The following is a 24,149-nucleotide window of genomic DNA, read 5'->3' as shown; positions in this document are numbered from 1 at the left end:
AACTTTTTTTTCAGTGTTTTTAGCTATTTGGATCAGTTCTTTCTCTAATCAGCTGAAGCTAATCCTCAGAAGCTCAAACTTAATTTTAAAATACTTAAGAGATCCGTGATGGCTGATGAAGAAAGTTCTCATGCCTTGGGGGAAGAAGAAGAACTGTCTCAATTTGTTAAGTCTCTAGAGGACAAAATTGCCGGCAATTTAAAACAAAATCGCCTGCAATCGTTCGCTGGTGATCCCAATCTGCCTGGGGAAAGGATCCACATCATGGACAGGGTCCCCAGTGTGCTTCACCAGCAAAACGAGAACCCGTACAGCCCTACCACCATATCTATTGGCCCTCTTCACAGAGGGGCACCGCGTCTTCAAGCAATGGAGCCGGTCAAGTTGAGCTACATGTGTGCCCTACTTCAACGAACCACAACGTTCGAGGAAACATTGAGAGATTGTGCGGAGGCTATGTTGAAGTTGGAACAAGCTGTTAGGGATCGTTATGAGCCGGCCAGGTTACAGCCCTGCAACGACCAAAATTTCAGGCTTGCAGAAGTGGTGCTCATTGATGGTTGCTTCATAATCGAACTTCTGTTGAGGAATTTCAAAAACGATTATGACCCCATTTTGCGCAACCCTTTCAAGTACTATGCTATCCTTTATGACTTGCTATTGCTCGAGAATCAGATTCCTTTCTTTGTTCTTGAAGAATTGTTCAATGAGATGGTGGGAAGGATCCAAATCCAGTATCCTCCCCTTACTATATGGGTCCATCTATTCTTTGGCAATATAATGGGCCTTGAAAATTATCAAAGAAGAAACATGGAGAAGGAATGTCCTTACCATATACTCCATTTCTTGCACATTCAGTACATGCCGGCTTGTACAGGCAACACATACACTCAAAGATCCCTCGATGATGAAAATGAAATAGATAAGATGGAATGTGATGAAACAGAAAGGATGGAGAGCAAAATCATTTACTCTGCAACAGAACTTCGCTTGGCGGGAGTCAGATTGAAGGCAGCTAGTAACGATAGGAACCTATTCGACATAAGGTTTACTACTGGTTTTAGTTGTAATAGCTGCTCCACTCTGTTTGTAAAAGGTTACATAGAAATTCCACCTTTCTCTGTCTCTGATTCCACGGAGTCAGTCTTGAGAAACCTCATCGCTTTCGAGCTAAGCTGTCACTGGATTCCTAGTTACTTCACATCATTTGCGTTCCTCATGGATCTCCTCATCAATACTCCCGAAGATGTTAAATTGTTCGAGGATGCAGGAATCATACGCAATTATTTAGGTTCGAGGGAAGAAGTGGCCCGGCTTTTCAATGGTATTTGCCAGAATGCCAATCCGAGTGGTTTCCATTACACTAAGCAATACAAGCAGGCGATGGATTTCTGCACGCCTTGGCGAGTTTCTACCGGAAGGTTCAGACAATATTATTTTGGTAGTGCATGGTCAGGCATATCAGTCATTGCTGCCATCATCCTTTTCACCCTTGCGTTTATGCAGACCCTATACTCCATGCTTTCTTTTTATTAATTAGGTATCTTTGCCTTTGTTCCTATCAGTACAAGCAATCCTACAAGTGTCTGTAAGACCATATCTGAATTAGTTATGTACGTAATTATAGTCCTTATGGTTTGCCTTTAAGATAAGCTTTGTTGTTCATTTCTGTATGGGTTCTCTTAATGAAAGTGTTTAATTACCCAATTTATGTGTAAGAGCCTTGTACATTAACTACATTTGTTTTGTTTCCAAGTGAAGTATTCTTCTCATAAAATATTTTCCTTCTTCAAGTAAAATAATTTTTATTTTTTTATTTTTTTTTAGTGTTGGGCAAAGGTCTAGGTTTAGTTGGGTGGCGTGCAAAAAACTTACTAAAAATTTAAGAATAAATTATTTTTGTTAAATATTAATATTAATTTTTGTTCCTAAATATTTTAGGACAATCAACTACCAAAAAAATAAATAAATATTTTCTATAAAATATTTTACATCAGGTTTTTATTTATTTATCTATTATTATTATTTTTTTAAAAATGCCAAACAAACAAAGACTTGCCTTGGAATTCCAAGCTTGTACATTAACTACGTTTGTTTTGTTTTCACATGAAATATTTTTCTCCTAAAATATTTTTCTTCTTCAAATAAAATATTTTTTATTTTTACTTTTTTAACGGACAAAGGTTTAGATTTAGTCTATCCAGCGGGGCATGCAAAATATCTTACTTAAAATTTATAAATAAATTATTTTTGTTAAATTTTAATATTATTTTTTATTTGTAAATATTTTACGACAATCAAATATCAAAAAAATAAGAAATATATTTTTTTAAAAATATTTTACATCCAAATAAATTAAAGAGTTTTTTTTTTTTTTTTTTTTTTTTTTTTTTTTTTTTCAGTAATTCCAAACAAGCGGAGACTTGCGGTGAATATCTATTACGTGTTATTTGTTGATTACGTTTTATTTGTTGAGATGCAATCTTCTACTTTTAGATCCAAAATCTACATCCATTGGGCAGTGGAGAGGTGATAACCCTAGATATCTTACTGATCTAGTATTTTTATTTCTTTTCATGTTAGAGGATTATCTCTAAAACATATCCTAAATAATCTAAATAAGAACTTAATTAATTTTTTATTTTTATTTTTATTAAATAAAAATATTATTGGAATATACAACCGATATATCCACTAGGCACTATTAAATCACATTCAGGCTTCAAATATTAGATTACATTCGTTTCTGTTCATAAATACAATCATATAAAACTCTAACTGAATATTAATTATATTCATTTCTTGTGATTTTATAGTGGATCAGATTTATATGCCTATTATGTTGACAGTTTGCCTTTCCACTTTACATGGACAGGATGTTTCAAAACAAAATTGGTAATTTGCCGACTCTTAATTTTTTTTTTTTTTAATCGTGGCAAGAAATCGCCAAAGCCAAACCGCATCTACACGCCAAAAAAAAATAAAAAGCAATCTCACTAATATATCCACTAGGCACTACTAAATCAGAAGAAATTTTAATGATGTGTAAGTCTCACTCACAGCAAAGAAGCTAAGAAAATTTTGAACCAACGTGAAGAAATTCAAATTAGATTATATCTATGTTTAAACGTGTTTCTCAGTCTCAAATTGATACGTTTTTTTTAATTTTGTTGTATTTTCGATTTTTAGTACACCAAATTTTTGCTTAATCTAAATTTACGGAGTAGAATGTTAAATTAACCAATCACAAAGTAAAAATAAATGCAAGTAGTAAAGTTTGAGAGACAACTAATTTTAGTGAAGAAACCTAGTCCAAGAAATCATTAAATAATTCAAGAAATCTCTGAGATTGCCACGGAGTTTTGAGCGAAACAATCAACTATATTTGAAGTAAAATATAATAGACTTTGACTTAGACTCACATCTTTTCGCTCTACCAAGAACCAATTGCTGACCTTCTTCAGTTCTGCGATTCTCCCATCCAATAACTCTCGACTTGAGACTTAACCTTGACTTTTGCAAAAGGATTGTTGGTAGATCAAACAACACTCCGCGAATTCTTTGACTCTTTTAAAGTGCGATCGCTCCCTCATTTTCTTCAAATCTGATTTTGATTTTTTTTCTCTCGTTCAACATCCTAAATCACTCATGTATATATAGTATGTATGTCTCAATATGAAAATAAACACTCATAAAATTTTCACAAATTGGTTCTATGAATTATATTCAAAAGCGGTAGAAAACCCTCAGTGGTAAAAGGTATTTATATAGATTTTTTGAAGACCTAAACTGTTTCTTTTGGTAAATAAGACATAAACTTACTTGGAAAAAGAGTTTAATTCCAGTCTAATTATCTCAAAAATAAATAAATAAATATATATATATATATATGATAAAAAGTAACCTATATAGAGTAGGAAAATAATTTTTAATTTGGTTTCAAGATAGGCGTAACCGGTTTCACTTTGATAATGTCTAATATTTCAAAAACAAATTTTGAAAAACAAGTACCAAATGGGTTCTGTTTTTGCAATGCACTTTTGTAAAACTATTTTCAAAACTTGTTTTAATTGCCTAACCTAAAACTTAACAAAGATGAAAAAAAAGTGTCCTCACTCACTTACTTGTCTAATATGTGTTATTATGGAACTGGAGTATTTTCACACAATCCTCAATATTAAAAGATTAAACTAGAAGTACAACTATGACTGAACTTATTTTGACGCCCAATATTACCAATTACAAAGTTATTTCTCACAAAAAAAAATTTAATTGAAATGACTCGAACTAAATTTCACCAGTAGACAAAAAATTAAGTTATGCCGATTGCCCAATAATACCAATAAAAATATTCAGGACTTGGATAAATATAAAAATTATTAAAATGAAGATCATTTACTCAGAATATAAACCAACTTTAAAAACGAAAACGAAAAAGATAATATGAATGTCAAAATATTTTACCCCCAATCATAATCATCATGTATATAGAAGAGCGAACTCATTGTAAGGTTTTATTAGTATGGGATCCAAGATAGAGACCGAAATTGACATTGATATTCTAAGAAAACGTGTAACATGAGATCAAAGATTCCATAATAATTGTTGGTTAACGATTCGCTGATCTGATATTCGGATCAACTACTTTTTTTCAATTATTATTATTATTTTTTTTGCAGCTAACTTTTTCCAAGTGGTATGAATTACTAATTTTTCCTACTTTAATGTATTATGGCCCAGACTTTTGAATATTTCTATGCGCTGGTCCCCAAACCTAAATGTTAAAATGACGAATGTAACGTGACGTGAATCAGGAACCGTATAAAAGCAATATCTCCACTACTTTTTTCGTCTTCTTTTTCCAAAGAGAGAGAAAATGAAATTTTATGAGAGAAAATGAAATTTTATGTGTCCATAAAATAGATGTGACTTATAGGTAAAACAAAAAAAAACCAAAGGTGTAACATACTAACATGACAGTTTTGTATTTAACAAGTTTATTTTTTTCTTACTTTTCAAAAAAAAAAAGGTTTATTTTTTTCTTTCTTTTCTTCAATATTTGAATATAGAAATGAATGCATGCATGTCTTGACAAATAGCCGTAATAATATCATTTTTTTATTATGATGAAATAATCAAACAATTATAAAACGTGTTACACAAATGGAAAGCAACAATTAAAACGTTACACGTGTCCAATTTGCATTCTAGTGATTGGTTTAGTTTTGGTGTTGGAATTATCAATGGCGTCGTGGCGACGGATCAGTGAAAATCGCTATAATCTGTTTTCTAGTAGTCTTCGTCGTCCCTCCATAAAGTAAGTCTTGGGACCATGTTGAATATGATGAATCTGTCGTTTGGAGAAAAAAGTTTGATAAAGTTGCTTTTTAATTTTTTATTTCAATCTTATCTTGTTGTGTCTGATCAGAAAATGCCAGACAGAGAGAGTCTGTCCAGTGAGAGAGAGAGAGCTTGGTCTTTTGTAGGAACACTAGGATCACATTATTTTCCAATGTGATCCTACAAAAGGAAAAAATGAAATTAAAATGTACCAATTTCTCATGAAACTATCTGTCATGAGATAATTTTCTCCGGGTGTGTACTATTTTTCAATCATCTATGGTATTATGTTTATCCTTGTCAATGTTATCCTACAAAGTGAAAAAAAAAAAAAAAAAAAAAAAAAAAAAAAAAAGTACTAAAATAAGATAATTTTTTTTGAAAATATTCGAACTAGTGATGGAGCTAATGAAGGCCTAGGGGGACACGTGCCCCTGGCCTGGCCCCGCCCTTTATAATATTTGTGCTAATATATATATATATATATAATTTTTCATATATATGAAAATTTTTATACAATGTGCCCTCTTAAATTTTGTGGTTTCTAAAATTATTTTTTTATTTTCTCTTTTACTCTTTAAATTCCCTAAATTTCCTTAGAAAAGGTTAATTTTTTCTTACTCAATTGAAACTCTTAGCCCCCAGGGGCTTGGATGAGTTGGTAAGGTGAGGGCTTTGGCTATCACTCGCCAAGGTTCGAGCCTTTCCACCTCCTTTATTACTCTCGACTTACCTTGCTGTTTACAATGCGAGGCCGGCAACGGTAGTTTTACCTGATAGCTACAAGTCCAAAGGGCAAGTGGTTGTGAGGGTTCCCAATATATATATATATATATATATATATATATATATATATATTGAAACTCTTAACTTTTTCCTTTTAAAGTTTCCTCATTTGCTTTCCTTTTTCCTTTTCTACTTATACTTCTTAAAATTCTTTTTTTTCTTTTTTTAACATGTATATTTGAATAATTTTCTACTTCTTCTTCTTCTTTTGTATTTTATATTTGTTATGTTATATATATATAAACAATACGTAGATTCTCACTAATGAGAATTTATAATATCTTAAACATATCAAAAAAATAAAGAAAGAGAAAATAATCCAGATCCTACCTGAATAAAATTGTAATGACCCAGTCATTTCTGTCATTTCCTTTTTCTCAAATTTTATGAATATTGTTTTTTCCGTTGATTTTTCTTTTCCGAGTTCGGTTTCTCATCACTTGGTGTCTCGAGTGTTCGGAAATGGTTCCCGAGACTCTTTCCTTTAGATTGACAACTTCCTTAAAGGACCACATCATTTCCACATTTTTATTTTTTGGACACTATTCACTTTCCCTCTTTTTCCCCGTTTGTCACTTTTTGGCACAACCTCACTTTTTGTGCTTGGAGTTAATTTTTGACTTCACGATTTTTCATTCTAGTTGATTTTCTCGAAACGCGTAATTTTACTTTTGGAGAAAAGCTCATCGGTTGTTCCTTTTTCCCGCATGGGCGTAGATGAAAGGATTCTTCAGAAATATTTATGTTTCTTGGGATATTTTTCATAAATATCTTTTGAAGATATTTTATTTCGGGAGTTTTTAAGAAAATATCTTTTGGAAGATATTTTCATTATGAACAGTTTTGCAGTTATCCTTTCTTGGAGGGGTCATTGTGCAATTAACAAAAGTTATTACAAAATGCCTTATTTTGAGCCTGGATCCTCGTATGGGATTCATTTTCACATTTCGTCGAGTCGGGTACTCTTAGAATTTTCTTCCAGTCGTTTTCCCCAGTTTTAAGGTTTTCGACCCCGGTTGCCGTCGAACTTGTTTAGGGCATATCTCTTTGTACGGAACTCGATTTTCGACGCCATTTCTTCTGTTGTTCATTTTTTTTCATTTCGGTTTTTTTTGTTCTTGGTGTTTTTACCATTTGAGCGCGTCTGCGCAAATTCCACTTTTTCGGATCCGGCGGGACCCGTTCGGGGCACTTTTTGAGATTTTCTATAAATAGAGGGTTTGAAAAATTAAATTATTGCATTTCTTCTTCTTCTACACTGCTACAGATCAGATTCTATAGCTCTTCCATGGCTGCCACCCTTTTTTTCCCAAATCAACCTCCTTCCCCCTTGAATTTTGCCGTGATAACTTAGGCTTTATCGTAGGCCTTGGCGAGGCGGTCCTTTCCCCTCTATTAGAAGCCAGTTCCGACCATTTTTGAGTTCATATTTGGATTTTGGTGGTACCTCAAGGTTGATAGTTGCTTCCCTCGTTGTCCCCGACATAACCCTGAAGTATTGTCAGATTTGGAGCGGTTACATTTAGGTGGCTTTTGAGATTTCCATCTCAAATTGAGGTAGGGGATGTTTTAGGGTTATATATGTATTGTATTGAATATTTTTCTTGCCTATACAACTTGTATGCATACCTTTGTATTAATTCTAGAATTTAATTTAATTATTTTTTATGTATAAGATTTAATTCTCACGGTTGTATATAGCTTGAAATTAAATTGTGATATGCTATTAAATTAGGCCTTGATATATTCATTAACATATATTAAATTAGGAGTATTTGAATAAGTATTGAAACTTTTATTTAATTATATTCTTGAATGAAAATTTAATTCACATGGTTGTAACTAGCATAGAATCAACTTGTAATGTGATATTAAAATAGGCCTTGGTATGTTCTTTAATATATGTAAATTTGAGGATATTTGAAATTGTTTTAAAATCTAGAGAAAATTAATTAATTAGATTAATTAATTTTTTTTAAGTGTTCATTTCACTTAATTGAATTTTTGACTTGATATTGTTGATGAGTTTGGCATGTTCTATCATATATGTTAAATAGAGAATATTTGGATAAGTTTTGAGACTTTTATTTAATTATTTTCTTTGTATGGAATTTAATTCACATGGTTGCATCTAGCATAGAATGAACTTGTAATGTGATATTGAATTAGACTTTGACATTACCTTTGACATATCTTATTTATAGAATTTTTGGAGTTGCTTTGTAATTTTGAGAATTTAATTATTTAAATTAATTAAATTACCTTTTTATGCTTCCATTGAGGTAATTATGCATTGATGTTGAATTCTTGCCTAATTTATAATTTAGAACTTGTTATATGATTACATGATAGTATTCCATGAGTTGAAGTTATGATTTAACTTGTTAGTACACACGTTTACTTATATGACATTTAATATGCCATTGTAGCTTGAATTCCTAGAGCATCTTTTGTGTGTATTCCATGACTTGGTTGTGCATGGTAATTGATTTTGTGCATTGTGTATATGTGATATACTTGTTATACAACTTGATGATTTTTGGAAAGTTAGCACGAACATTGGAATATGTTACGGCTAGGGCATGGCTCTAGTACGGGGGATGAGAGCTCCCCCTATAACATATAGTGCATACTGGGTGGTACCCTGAGTGCTAGTAACCCAAAAACACCAATGTATTGGTTTTATTCCTGGTTTAGTGCACACTAGGTAGCACCTTGAGGGCTAGTAACTCGAGATCACTTGCTTGGTTATTGAGACCGTATGTCCTTGTCTTTCCGCCATTTGTTGATTTCGCATTCAATTCCAAGTTGTTAATCGTTGATTACCTTTAGCTTGTGATTTGGTGCATGATATTTCATTTTTACTTAGTATACTTGAGGTTGTGTACTTGTACTCTATATATGTTTATATTGCTTAGTATACTTGAGATTGTATACTTGTACTCCATGTATGTTCATATTGTAACTATACTTGAGGTTGTATACTTGTGCTCCATATATGTTTATATTGCTTAGTATACTTAGGAATGTATACTTGTATATATGTTGTCTTTCCATTCAATATTGTTTAGCGTACTTGGTGTGTACACTTGTATATTGATGATTTACTTTCGAAGTAACCTAGTATACATGTGTTTTGTATACTTGTCTTACGTGCATTTCAATATTGATTGTGTTATGTATACTTGTATATTGAACATCTTGTTGCACACTGCCGCATGTGTAATGACCCGGTCATTTTCATTCCTTTCCATTTCTTCAAATTTTACGGATAAATTTTTTTCGTTGTCTTTTCCTTTCTGAGTTCGGTTTCTCGTCAGATAGTGTCATCTTGAGTGCTCGGAAATGGTTTCTGAGACTCCTTCCTTTGGATTGACAACTTCCTTTAAGGACTGCGTCATTTCCACTTTTTCACTTTTCGGACACTATTCATTTTTGTCCCTTTTCCTATTTCGTCATTTTCCCTATTTTGTCTTTTCCCCGTTTGTCATTTTTTGGCACAACCTCACTTTTCGTGTTCGGAATTGGTTTTTGACTTTGCGTACCTTCGTCTTGAGTGGTTTCCACGAAATACGTATCTTCACTTTTTTAAAAAAGTACTCTGGTTGCTCCCGATGTCTATAAGGGCATGGATGTATAGTTCTTTGGAATTATTTTCTTTTCTTGGGGTGTTTTTCATAAATATATTTTGAAGATATTTTATTTCAGGGGTTTTTAAGAAAATATTTTTGGGAAGATATTTTCATTTTGGGCCATTAGTGCAGTTAACCCTTTTTACAGGGGTCATTGTGCAATTAACGAAAGTTATTGCTAAATTGTCTCATCTAGAGTCTGGATCCTCGTATGGGATTCATTTTCACATTTCGTCCAGTCATGGATTCTTAGAATTTCCTTCTGGTCGTTTTTCTCCAGTTTCAGGATTTTTGGCGCCGGTTGCCGCTGAACTTGTTCGGGGCATAACTTTCTGCTCGGGACTCAGTTTTTGACGCTGTTTCTTCCGTTATTCATATTTTCTCATTTGGAATCTTTTTCATTCACGGAGTTTTGCCGTTTGAGCGCGTCTGCGCGAATTCCACTTTTCCGGGCCCGGCGGGGCCCGTTTAGTGCACTTTTTGAGATTTTCTATAAATAGGGGACTTAAAGAAGAAAAATCAGATTTTTCTCTTCTTCTTCCTCTCTTGGCCGGCAGCCATGGATGCCCATGGAACTGTCACCTTCTCTCTCCTCCTTTGATCCACTTTTCCTAAGTGAAAAGTCTTCGGCCTTCACGGTTATTGTTCGCCTCAACGTGCTCTATCTTTCACTCTTATTAGAACCCATTTCTGGCCAAATTTTGAGTTTGGGTTTGAAGTCAAGTTGTGGTTTTCATGGGTCCCCTTTGGAGTTTATCGTTCACGACGTTGTCCCCGACAAAACCCCAAAGTATTGTCGGATTCGGAGCGGTTTCATTTTGGTGGCTTTTGAGATTTTCATCTCAAATTGAGGTAGGGGGTGTCTTAGGATTTTATTTGTGTTGTATTGATGATTTTATAAGTTTATACAACTTGTATGCATGTTTTGTAGTAATCCTAAAATTTAATTTAATTATTTTCTTTGTGTAGGATTTAATTCTTATGACGCTATACAACTTAGAATTTAATGGTGGCATGCTAGAAAATTAAGCTTTGGTATGCTTGTTAACATATATTAAATTTGGATCATTTGATTAAGGATTGCAAATTTTATTTAATATTTATCTTTTGTGAAAGTTTAATTCACATGGTTGTAACAAACATGAAATCAAGTTGTAATGTGATATTTAAATAAGCCTTGGCATGTTCCCTAACATACATTAATTTGGGAGCTTTTGGTTAGGTATGAAAATTTAGATATTTTAATTAAAAGAATTAATTAAAATATATTTAATGGTCCCATTGGTTTAATTAAGTTGTTAGATTTATTTTTGTAATGTCCATGCTATGTTGATTAACATGTATTGATTTGAGACTATTTGGTTGAGATATGAAACTTAGGGAAATTGATTAGTTTATTTAATTAATTTCTATTCCTATTGCATTAATGATCAAATCATGTATTTGACCTTGGTTATATGTTTAAATCATGATTTCGGACTTGTATTAGATTCATGAGTATCTGTTTTCAATATTGAAATATATTGCCATAACGTGTAACGAATCGCACACTGAAGATTTGACATTTGTCATGCCTTAGTAGTTGTGGATTTAGAGCATGTATTGTATGTGTTTTCCAAATTTGGTTGTGCATGGTAGATAGTTGATATCTTGTATATACATGTTGATATATACGTTGTTGCATAACTTGTTGATTTTGGAAACTTGGGAATGTTGTTATTTGGCTACGGCTAGGACTTGGTTCTAGTACGGGGATTGTCCCTCTATATAGTCTAGTGCGCATATAGGGAGGTTTACCATGGGCTAGTAACCCTAAAGTAACTATGTTGTCGGTTTTATTCGGCGTGACGTCCAAGTGTCCATTTTGTTTGATTTCGCACTTCATTTCAAGTTGATAACTAGATGATATCATAACTTGTTGTTCCTTATTTGATTTCCCATTTTGAGTTCAAGATGTAACTTTGTGAAATCATGCTTTATGCGTTGTATTGGAGGTTTCAATGTTGGTTAAATTGCATAGATGTGGTAATTTGTGTTTTGATGTTCAAATGTAGCTTAAGAGATCCTATAGATTCATTTGGAACATAGATGTTAGGTGGCATGAACCCACTTTTGTTGCTTTTGTATTTTTGATTTAAAAGTTGATACTTTGAGAACCAATATTTTGTTGTTTTATATAACATGCTTCCATGTTGGTTAAGTTGCATGAACAACGTGATTATGCTAGAAATGATCTTAAATAGCTTAGGATGCTCCCTGAGTCTCATTTGACATAGACATTAGGTGGCATGAGTCCCTTTGACATGTTTCACCTTAAGGTGATAAAATTGTTAAACGCTAGGTCGACGTATGCTCATTTCCTACGAGTAGCTTTATGTTGCTTACCCCAAAGTTACTGGGCATATTTCAGGTACAGGATTCAAGGTCGAGATTCATTATGCTTGGGCGATTAGAGGACTTGAAGGTTCCATTTTTGTGCAGGTTGGCATGAAATGCCTCTTTGTAGTCTTATGTATCAAAACTTGAATTCTTTGATTCTATATGTGTAAAGTGTACATAAGTACACTCTTTTTATTGTATTCAACATGTATAAGATGAGGCCGGATGCCAATGACATGCATCTTGTATTCTATGCACTTTCGTTTATAAGGTTTTCTATGTAAATATTGAAAAACGCTAAGTCTTTACTTCATAACTTTTGCATCTGGTGTGGGAATTTCATTCTTTTTCTTTCATAGGATTTCTATGATCATGTTTGAGGTGTGGCCAAGGGCCAAACACCATTTTGTTTTAGGTTTCGCATTTTGATCTCATTTATTGCATTTTAAGGCATTTTTGGCCGTTGAGAGGTCATATTTTGCATTGGGGTTATTTTGAGGCTGCGGACCATTGGGACGCATTCTAAATGTCTTTTTACATCTGCGTGCATGTCCACATTTTACAAAACTCTTACGTTTCAACTTTTGACCTATTTTTGGCGATTTTAAGAATTTTTATGAAAAATTCATCCATGGGGTGTCATTTTAAGTTCCTCCTTGTTTTGGCAAGTTTTGGACGCTTGCATGGGGCTAGGAAATGTTTTCAAACTTGTTCGGATCATGTACAAAGTATGTAGAACCATAGAGATGGATCAGACACCATCTCCACACATTGCAGCAGCTTTTCATAACTGCAGCAGATGTGTCAGTCGGCTAATGAAGCTCCATCGGTCGACCGACAAGCCTCGAGACTCCATTCCAGTAGCCTTTTAAGGATTTTCATCATTTCCGCCGACCGATGGTTGGGGTTCGGTCGACCGAACCTCCCTGGAACCATCTTCTTCATCTTTTCCTTGGACAGCTTTGTTGTTCCGACTTTAAGAGATCATATCTCATTCGTTTTAAATCCAATCTGGTTTGTTCTTGATTCTAAATTCAAAAGCTTGAAGTTAGCTTTCCATTGGTACCAAACATTCATCAAAACTTCATCTGTAATGTGAGTTATTCCAGTTTTTGTAAGATAGGTTCGTGTTATCTCTTGAGCGGAGAAAGCCACTTTGTTTTAATTTCATATCTTTTTCGTTCGGACTCAGAATCAGGCAATTTTTGAGCCTAATTTTGTTCATTTTTTTGTTGTCCTTCCAATGGTGTGCATGGTGGCACCCATTTCAGTGTGAAATGACCATTTTGTCCTTGGTTCATTTCTTTTCGGGTTAGGCATTCTTGCTTCATTTGCTTGGCCCATTTGAGTTTTGTGGCTTCATGGGGAGTCACTTTTGTGCCTTAGGGGTGATGTACATCTCTTGAGGCCATTTTACGTCTTTCACTTCCGCATTTTGGATGCGTTACCGGATCACTCTTTTGGTTCATCACAGAAGACACTGGGTTAAAAAATCTAGGGTCATTACAAGTGGTATCAGAGCTCCTTGGTTTGAATACCTTGGGGAGACGGGTTTTGGGTGCATATCACGTTTCTGTTACTTTGTTTCACGTGTTTATATGCTCCATGATAACATATTTATGTGCGTACGTGCTGCATGTGGTATGCCATTTGTTTAGTATGATTGTATTCTATTGTAAAGAGCATGACATATGATGTATGCTAGGTTAGATTTGTGTATGCATAACTGGTTTGTATATTTGGCATGATACGAGATTGGCCATTGAGGCACGAGTTGAGGTTGATGGTGATTGTGGTCACAATTTCATTGTAATTTAGGTTGTTGTTGACCTAGTGTTGGCTTTGGATAGGTGGAGGGTCACCTTTTGTTTAGGGTCTCGTGAGGTTAGCCATTAGGCAGAACCGTAGTGCTAGATTTGTTGGTTTTGGGCCATGATGAGGTTATAGACCTCTTAGGCTCCTTGTTCGTTTGGGAAGGTTCCTCTGAGATTGCAAGTTTCATGGGCGGGTACATTTGTGGGCGAGTGCATGGCACTGTCATGCTACCGTACTGGCTAGCTACGAGCGCAATTCGGATGGAATTAACTTTGGCCTTTGATTTGATAGGCGTAGTCCTTTTGATCGATGATGATGATGGTCATTTTAGGGACGATTATTAAGATTGATTCGGTTGTCCGATTGTATGGCTAGACTAGCCATTTTGTTTGAGTTTCCTTGCGCGATGACCTTTTTGTGGTCGAGTCCATTGATCGATGGTTTGGGTTGGTGAGAGCATTGCATTGTTAGTGTCACTCGTAGTGTCACCTTTAGATTCGGGGATGGATTGTTAGAGTCTTGCCATGGTGGTGAAGGCTTGCTTTTGTTTTGAGACAGGTTATTGTCACATTGGTTTTTGGGATCGGATTATGGCTAGGATTTGCCTTCCTTTTTCCTAAACACTCTAGGACACGATGTCCATAGGGTTCATTATTGCATCATTTCATCTTCTGCAGTTTCGTTTACTACCATGTTAGTAGTAAGATTTATGTTTTTGCGATGCATGAGTAGGTGGAGGTCTATCCATATTTGTTTTCCTGTTATATGACATTAGCATGCCTTATTTACATGCTTAGAGATGCCATGTTGTTACTATACTTCAATGACATACTTTTGTGTTAACGTGAAGACGTGCTGCATGTGCTGTTGATTTTATCTATATAAGTAGATTTACTTATTTGGTAGTTGCATTCCTTGTCATATGCATGACTTCCATGTTCAGTTTTTCCCTTTTGTTTCCTTTAGTTGCACTTAGTGCGTATGTTGGTTTCTGTAATGGTTTCGTTGTGAGATTCCTTGTAGAGGACTTTTCACATTTGTTTTGTCTTGAGCTGTCTACTTCCCTAAGGTGGGAAGAATGCTCCATTTTTGTATTCGTCGTGTTAATACTCATTGGAGAATAGGGTTTCCCTTCCTTTCCTTGGTTCATTTTAGGGACTTCACGAGGAGTGAGTCTCTTCTCTTCGTTGCCTTGTACACAGTTTTGGGGTTGGTTGGTCCATGAGGATCGCCGTTGTTGTCTTGAGTCCTTGGTGAGGATTTAGTGGATTTTGGTCAACTTACTTCCATGTAGGGGGCAAAGTCTTTGACCTTATTGTTTTTCGTTTCAGAGATTGAGTCGTGCTGTTGTCCTTCTTAGGACTGTGGTTTCCTTTGTTTCGTGTCTTCCCTTGGGGAGTTTTTGCTGTAGTTGTTGACGGAGTTGTGGTGCTCAGGGTGAGTTGATTTGTGTGAGATCATTTTATGAGGACTTGTGTCCATATCATTGAGGATTTGTTTGAATCGTGAGGTGAGCTCGATGCTCTTTTGAGAATGTCTTTTGAAGACTTGTTTCGATTTTGGAGACCCGGATGTGGTTGCCTATTAGGAGCAGTTTTGGGGGATTGTTGTTGGATATGGCTTGTTTATGGAGTTTTCTCATCCTAGTTGTGGCTAGGCATAGTTTTGAGGAATTGTAGTTCCAATGATTGGGTATGGATTGAAATTAAGGAATTTTAATTTAGCTTGGTGATGCCAAACACGGTTTTGAGAGACTTGTCTTGTGACCTTGGTTGTCAGAATTCTGAGGTGTGTGCCACGTGGTGGACTAGTTTTTTTTGAGGAATTGGATATTAGTGATAGGGATGTGGATCTGATGTTTGATTACGGTATGGTTTTGTAGTTGATCTGTTTCAGGAAGATATGTAAGACTTTCGATGAAATGTCTTGTAGTGAGATTCATTTTAATTTCTGGAGGTTTCGATTTGCTTTTCAGGCTTTAGATTCTTGATTGACGTTGTTAATAGGAATGTTTTGAGGTGTTGGAGTTGTCAGTTAGGTTGTATTGAGGATTTAAGGCCTTGAGCGTAACGGTGCTAGTGACATTATTGTTAGAGTTTTGGGATTAGCTAGCCCAACTCTTGCAGATGCTTGGGTTCCATAGTGCCTTTGGTAATGATCATTTTCGACATTGATGTCATTTGTATCAAAAATTTTCTTTCTGAGTTGATCTGTTGGGGGCAGGTTATGAATTAGTACCTAGTACCGTCATGCTACCTTATTTACGAGTAAGTGTGGGTAGGTTATGGTCGCTATTCGTACTGCCACATTGTCTTTATTCTGTACCCTGATTTGATACGTAGTTATCTTGGAGTTCTTTTGGTGGTTGTTTTTGGATCGGTATGATGGTTCATCGGGAGGAATGCTTATGGTTGTTGTCTTCCGTTCCTTTGTCTGACCTTGGGTTCTGTGTGTGTGGCTTTTGACTTGTCGTGTGGCTATGTGGTCACTTTCCTTTTAAGAGATTGTCCTCTCGTAAGCACATGGGTACGAATGACATTGGTTTGTGCATTGTTCTTCAATTTTGGGATTACTTTTGTAGCATGTCGTATGGGGTACTCGGAGATATACTCCGTAGTTATCCTGGCTTCGCCTTTTGTTTCTTGGGGCTGGAATAAGTATGAAAATTTAGAGATTTTAATTAAAAGAATTAATTAAAATCTATTTCATGGTCCTACTGGTTTAATTAAGTTGTTAGATTGATTTTTGTAATGTCCATGCTATGTTGATTAACATGTATTGATTTGAGACTATTTGGTTGAGATATGAAACTTAGGGAAATTGATTAGTTTATTTAATTAATTTCTGTTTCTATTGCATTAATCATCAAATCATGTATTTGACCTTGGTTATATGTTGAAATCATGATTTCCGACTTGTATTAGATTCATGAGTATCTGTTTTCAATATTAAAATATATTGCCATAACGTGTAATGAATCGCACACTGAAGATTCGACATTTGTCATGCCTTAGCAGTTGTGGATTTAGAGCATGTATTGTATGTGTTTTCCAAATTTGGTTGTGCATGGTAGATAGTTGATATCTTGTATATACATGTTGATATATTCGTTGTTGCATAACATATTGATTTTGGAAACTTGGGGATGTCGTTGTTTGGCTACGGCTAGGACTTGGTTCTTGTACGGAGGATTGTCCCTCTATATAGTCTAGTGTGCACATAAGGAGGTTTACCATGGGCTAGTAACCCTAAAGTAACTATGTTGTCGGTTTGATCCGGCGTGACGTCCAAGTGTCCATTTTGTTTGATTTCGCACTTCATTTCAAGTTGATAACTAGATGATATCGTAACTTGTTGTTCCTTATTTGATTTCCTATTTTGAGTTTAAGATGTAACTTTGTGAAATCATGCTTTATGCGTTGTATTGGAGGTTCCAATGTTGGTTAAATTGCATCGATGTGGTAATTTGTGTTTTGATGTTTAACTGTAGCTTAGGAATGATCCTACAGATTCATTGGGAACATAGACGTTAGGTGGCATAAACCCATTTTTGTTGCTTTTGTATTTTCGATTTAAAAGTTGATACTTTGAGAACCTATATTTTGTTATTTTGTATAACATGCTTCCATGTTGGTTAAATTGCATAAACAATGTGATTATGCTAGAAATGATCTTAGGTAGCTTAGGATGCTCCCTGAGTCTCATTTGACATAGACATTAGGTGGCATGAGCCCCTTTGACATGTTTCACCTTAAGGTGATAAAATTATAAAATGTTAGGTCGACGCATGCTCATTTCCTACGAGTAGCTTTATGTTGCTCACCCCAAAATTTACTGGGGCATATTTCAGGTACAAGAATCAAGGTTGAGATTTTCATTATGCTTGGGTGATTAGAGTACTTGAAGACTCCATTTTTGTGCAGGTTGGCATGAAATGCCTCTTTGTAGTCTAATGTATCAAAACTTGTATTCTTTGATTCTATATGTGTAAAGTGTACATAAGTACACTCTTTTTATTGTATTCAACATGTATAAGATGAGGCCAGATGCCAATGACATGTATCTTGTATTCTATGCACTTTCGTTTATAAGGTTTTCTATGTAAATATTGAAAAACACTAAGTCTTTACTTCATAACTTTTGCATCGGGTGTGGGAATTTCATTCTTTTTCTTTCATAGGGTTTCTATGATCATGTTTGAAGTGTTGCTAAGGGCCAAACACCATTTTGTTTTAACTTTCGCATTTTGATCTCATTTATTGCATTTTAAGGCTTTTTTGGCCGTTGAGAGGTCATATTTTGCATTGGGATTATTTTGAGGCCGAGGACCATTGGGATGCGTCCTAAATGTCGTTTTACATCTGCGTGCATGTCCACATTTCACAAAACTCTTACGTTTCAACTTTTGACCTATTTTTGGGCGATTTTATGAATTTTTATGAAAAATTCATCCATGGGGTGTCATTTTAAGTTCCTCCTTGTTTTGGCAAGTTTTGGACTCTTGCATGGGGTTAGGAAATGTTTTCAAACTTGTTCGGATCATATAAGAAAGCATGTAGAACCATAGAGATGGATCGGACACCATCTCCTCACATTGCAGTAGCTTTTCATAGCTGCAACAGATGTGTCGGTCGGCTGATGAAGCTCCATCGGTCGACCGACAAGCCTCAAGACTCCATTCCAGTAGCCTTTTAAGGATTTTCATCGTTTCCGCCGACCGATGGTTGGGGTTTGGTCGACCGAACCTCCCTGGAACCATCGTCTTCATCTTTTCCTTGGACAACTTTGTTGTTACAACTTTAAGAGATCATATCTTATTCGTTTTAAATCCAATCTGGTTCGTTCTTGATTCTAAATTCAAAAGCTTGAAGTTAGATTTCCAATGGTACCAAACATTCATTAAAACTCCATCTGTAATGTGAGTTATTCTAGTTTTTGTAAGATAGGTTCGTGGTATCTCTTGAGCGGAGAAAGCCACTTTGTTTTAATTTCATATCTTTTTCGTCCAGACTCAGAATCAGGCGATTCTTGAGCCTAATTTTGTTCATTTTTTCATTGTCCTTCCAATGGTGTGCACGGTGGCACCCATTTCAGTGTGAAATGACCATTTTGACCTTGGTTCATTTCTTTTTGGGTTAGGCATTCTTGCTTCATTTGCTTGGATTATTTGAGTTCTGTGGCTTCATGGGGAGTCACTTTGGTGCCTTAGGGGTGACGTACATCTCTTGAGGCCATTTTTTTCTTTCACTTCCGCATTTCGGATCCGTTATCGGATCACTCTTTCGGTTCATCACAGAAGACACTGGGTTGAAAAATCCAGGGTCGTTACAGCATGCTTTTATATTGTTTAAATTGCATGAATGATGTGATTTATGCTAGAAATGTTTTAAGGTAGCTTAGGATGCTCCCTGAGTCTCACCTTTGACATAGACGCTAGGTGGTATGGACTGTATGTATTGATTTATATCAATTTAATGAACAGTAAAATGTTAGGTCGATGCATGCTCATCTCCTATGAGTAGCTTTATGTTACTTACCCACGTAGTGGGGATATTTTTCAGGTACACGGACTATGATTTGGGATGCACACTATTCCTTGGATGTTTCGTAGACTTGAAGTATTTGATTCATGCAAATGTTAGCATAAAATGCAATTTTTGATTTAAAATGTCAAAACTTATATATTTGATTTTAAATATGTAATGTGTACTTAAGTACACCTTTTGAGATGTATTTGACATATATGTAATGAGGCCATGAGCCAAGTACTTTTATCTTGTATCCTAAGTACTTTTACTTCCATGCTTTATTGTTGAAAAATAGAAAAATAGCATGCTTTAACTTCATTGCATTTGCATGGGTGGTAGGAAGTGGGCTTTAACACTTCCACGGGATTTCTTTATTTATGTATGAAGTGTGGCCAATGGCTAAACGGTCTTTTGAAACCATTTTATATTTTATATTTTTAAGTTTCAAAATTTCTTTTAAAAGTCCATTTTAGGCATTTTGAGGTTCGAATAGGTCATATTTTGTATCGGCCATTTTTGGGAGCCGCGGACCATTCCCGCTCTTAAAATCATTAATTACGTTTGCGTGCATAATCGTTTTAGCACACAGCTCCATTTAGGGTCAAATGAACACTTGGTGCGAAGTTGTATTTTCATTGTTTTTGACTTAAATTGATCTAGGGGCATTCTGGGCATTTCACATTGCTTTTTAAAATTTTCTTTCGAAATGGTCAGGCAGAAAACATGATTTTAAAGGGGATTTCGTCTTTGTGTTTTTGCAAAAAAAATTGTTTAAGGGTCCAAAATGACTCTCAGTTCTAGAAAATCTGTCAAAAACCCTTACTGTTAGCTGAGTGCCATAGCCGAGCGCTGGTGGGTGCGCGTGGGTGCATGGCCTGATACTCGTTGGGCCGTCGCGACTCCGATTTTGTTTTTTACCTTTCTCCCTAGACCGGACTCCAAATCAAGTGATTTTTTTTTATTATTTTATTAAACTTCGTTAATTTTTCATTATCTATCCAATGGTGTGCTTGGTGTCACCCAAATATTTTTGAAAAATTACCAGTTTACCCCTAGGGCTAAACTTGTCCGTTTTTATTAAACTTCACTTCCGCTTTGTTTTCCTTTTGTTTCCGTGGCTTCATTGGAAGTCATGCTTGTGTCTTAGGGATGACGTGCATATCTCTAGACTTTGATTCTGTGTGAAAAGACCCTTTTGCCCTTAGGGGCCTACTTGGTCTATTTTTGATCATTTTATTTCGCGTTTGTTCTCGTTGAGTTCTGTGGCCTCATGGATGGTCACTTTAGCGTCTTAGAGATGCATTGCATCTCTAAAGACTTGGTTTCTATTTTCGCTTCTGCATTCGGATCCGTTATCGGGTCAAACTTCAGTTCATCATAAGACGCACTAGCTTGAAAAACCAGGGTCATCACAAAAATTAGATAAAAAGGGTTCAATTTTAGATTTTTTTTTTTCCCGCAAAGGCCCAACATCTGTCACCTTCAGCCCTCTCTCTCCACCATTTTGTTCCTCCCAATTTTCTAGTCTTGGACATCTTGATTCAATTGCCAAGAATACTTGAAAGAGGTATGATCTTTATTTTATTTTTATTTTATTTTTCTTTTTTTATTTTTTTTACACATTTAAGATTCTTTTTCTACAAAAGGGCTTTCCATGAATGATTAAAGTGGCAAGCTGATCATTGGCCTCTCTGTTCAGTTTCATTCATTCTAACACATAATCTTTATAGAAAGCCCTTTTCTAGAAAAAGAATCCTAAATATGTAAACAAAAAAAAAGGGGATACCTCCTTCAAATATTCTTGGCAATTGAATGATGATGTCCATGACTAGACACTTGAGAGGAAGAAGATGGTGGAGAGAGAGGGTTGAAGGATGGTGCTGGAAAGAGAGAACCAGACGTTAAACCCTAGAAGAAAAAAAATAAAGAGAAAAAAAAAAAACTAAACCCTCTTTACCCGATTTCATTCAGGTAGGATCGAGTTTATTTTCTCTTTCTTTATTTTTTTTATAATGACTCGGTCATTTTCCTTCCTTTCCTTTTTCTCAGATTTTCACGGATATTTTTTTTTCGTTAATCTTTTCTTTTTCTGAGTTCGACTTCTCGTCACTTAGTGTCATCTTGAGTGCTCGGGAACGGTTTCTGATACTCTTTCCTTTGGATTGATGACTTCCTTTGAGGACCGAGTCATTTTCACATTTTCACCTTTGTGACATTATTTACTTTTCGTCTTTTTCCCGTTTGTCACTTTGTTAGCACAACCTCACTTTTCGTGTTCGGATTTGATTCTAGTTTTGCATGCATCCATGATATTTAAATTCCATACTATGTGTATTTTTAACTTTTGTGGAAAAGCATGCTAGTTACTTACTTTTACGTAAAGGGAATGAATGCATAGTTTTTCTTCGGAAACATTATTGATTTTTGGGGTTTTAGAGTAATTAGGTAAAGTAATTATTTACCGTCTTAGGGACCATTTTGTAATTTAATTTGGAAGATATTTTCAAAAAGGACCTTTTTGTAATTTTTAAAAAGTGTGACAAGTGTCATACTCTCATTGGTCCACTTGTTGACATTTATGTGGGGACACTTTGATGCCTTGGATGATGACATCTAGAGGGTGGAGATTCACCCACTTGTTGACCTAGGGTATGTGCACTTGTTGGCTTGGATGGTTGACAAGTGTAGGCTTAGGATTAAGCCTAGAAAGGAGCCATAGATTGGTGACAAGTGTAGGTACTAAATTAAGTCTTGTATTGTGTATGTATGAGAGGTAGTGCAAGAACACATAGTGAGTGGAGGATTACTAAATCCTCCACTCACCATTTTTCACTTTCATCTTTTTCATTTCCTTGTTCTTCAAAACCCTAACCTAGCCACCATTGGAGAAAAGCTTGGTTAATAGCTTAATTCTTTATTTTGGCCTCCTTCTACTCACCTTGGACCATTAACCTTGGGAGACAAAAGTTTCCTCTTACTCTCCTCTTCAAAACCCTTGTTTTGTTTTCCATTTTTGAGTTTGGTTGTTTGGGATCATAGAGATTCAATTCTCTATTGAGGTAGGGGGTGTTATAGTTTATTATCTATGGGTTTTTCTTGCTTTTGTATTTAAATATAAGTTGTATGCATATCTTATATTAATTTGAGAAATTAATGATTTATCATAGCTTGCATATAACTCATTTTAGACTTAGTATATGACATCGCCATGACTTGATCTTTGTTATATATTAAATTGGGATGAATTTAAAATAGTTTTCAAATCTAGAGATTTAATGAATTTAATTGATTTAAATTCTAGTTAATTGTGTTTTGCTTGTATCCCATTTTAGACTTGATATATGGTATGACCATGACTTAGTGCTTGTTATATATTAATTTGGGATCATTTGAAAAACTTTTGAAATCTAGAGATTTAATATATTTAAATTAATTAAATTCTACATTATGATATCTTGCTCATCTTGCACTTTTGATTTGATATATGTGATGACTATGCTATGTCCTTTAACATATATTAATTTGAGGTTATTTGGAATTGATTTGAAATCTAGAGAATTTAATTATTTTTGTTTAATTAAATTCTATCCAAATGTTCCATAGATTTAGTTATGTTTTAGAAATTGTTTCTAAGTATAAATCGTGGATTTAGACTTGTTGTGTATTCACTTGGTTGTGTTTTGAGTATTGAATAACAACATTGTTAAATTTATATTCATGAGAACTGGTTTCCAATATTGAATATATGATTGACTTGTGTAATGAATTGCACACTTTGTATTTGACATTATATATACTATTTTGGAATTGAAAGTCTAAGGCATGGATTGTGTGGTTTCAATCTACTTGTGTATGGAAGGTGATTTCGTGCATCATTTAATTGTGTATAAGTTGTGAACTTACTTGTTGATTTTAGAGTCACTTGGGACATTGATAAGAATTGGTGGCTAGGGTTTGGCTCTAGTACGGGGACAAGAGTCCTCTAAGTTAATTATACGCGCATTGGGTAGGCTGCCTAGGGGTTAGTAGCCCAAAAGTAGCCCTGTGTCGGTCTGACCCGAATGATGTCCAAATATATCCGCCTTTGTTGATTTTGCATTCAATTCCAAGTTGACAATCATGTTTAATTGTGACTTGTGGTTTTAGTTATTGGCGATTTAATGTTGTTAAGTACATTTGTACATTATGATTTTTAAGGAATCATCGCATGTTTTTAATGTTATAAGTACATTTGTGCATTATGATTTGTAAGAAATCATCGCATGTTTTTAATGTTGTTAAGTACATTTATGCATTATGATTTGTAAGGAATCATCGCATGTCTTTGATGTTGTTAAGTATATTTATGTTAAAATGTTCAAATGTAGCTTACGAATGATCCTATAGATTCATTTGGAACATAGATGTTAGGTGGCATGACCCACTTTTGTCGTTTTCGTATTTTAGATTTCAAGTTTATAACTTTAAGAATCTATATCTTGTTGCTTTGTATAGTATGCTCTTTTGTCATTTGGAATTGCATGAAGAATGTGATTTATGCTAGAAATGATCTAAGGTAGCTTAGGATGCTCCCTGAATCTCACCTTTGACATAGACATTAGGTGGCATGATTCTTTTGAATTGTTTCATGTTAATGTATTAATCTTGTAAAAAGTTGAGTCTATGCATG

At 34.9% G+C, this 24,149-nt stretch overlaps 1 protein-coding gene across 1 annotated transcript; it reads left to right on the top strand.

Annotated features, from left to right (window-relative positions):
* Positions 1-108: 108 nt before the first annotated feature.
* Positions 109-1,536, top strand: LOC132304961 (putative UPF0481 protein At3g02645). The gene has a single exon (XM_059802655.1). It carries the CDS (start codon positions 109-111, stop codon positions 1,534-1,536), a length of 1,428 nt encoding a protein of 475 aa, XP_059658638.1.
* The last annotated feature ends 22,613 nt before the right edge of the window (positions 1,537-24,149 follow it).

The sequence above is a fragment of the Cornus florida genome, unplaced genomic scaffold (genome assembly GCF_030987335.1).
Source record: "Cornus florida cultivar Cherokee Brave unplaced genomic scaffold, ASM3098733v1 CherokeeBrave_3.0.0_Hap2_Chr04, whole genome shotgun sequence".
NCBI classification, from domain to species: Eukaryota; Viridiplantae; Streptophyta; class Magnoliopsida; order Cornales; family Cornaceae; genus Cornus; species Cornus florida.
This window is presented reverse-complemented; position numbering and strand designations above follow the sequence as displayed.

Bases quoted from the DNA above. Each gene is read 5' to 3' on its own strand.
- LOC132304961 (XM_059802655.1), top strand. From the start codon at position 109: ATGGCTGATGAAGAAAGTTCTCATGCCTTGGGGGAAGAAGAAGAACTG.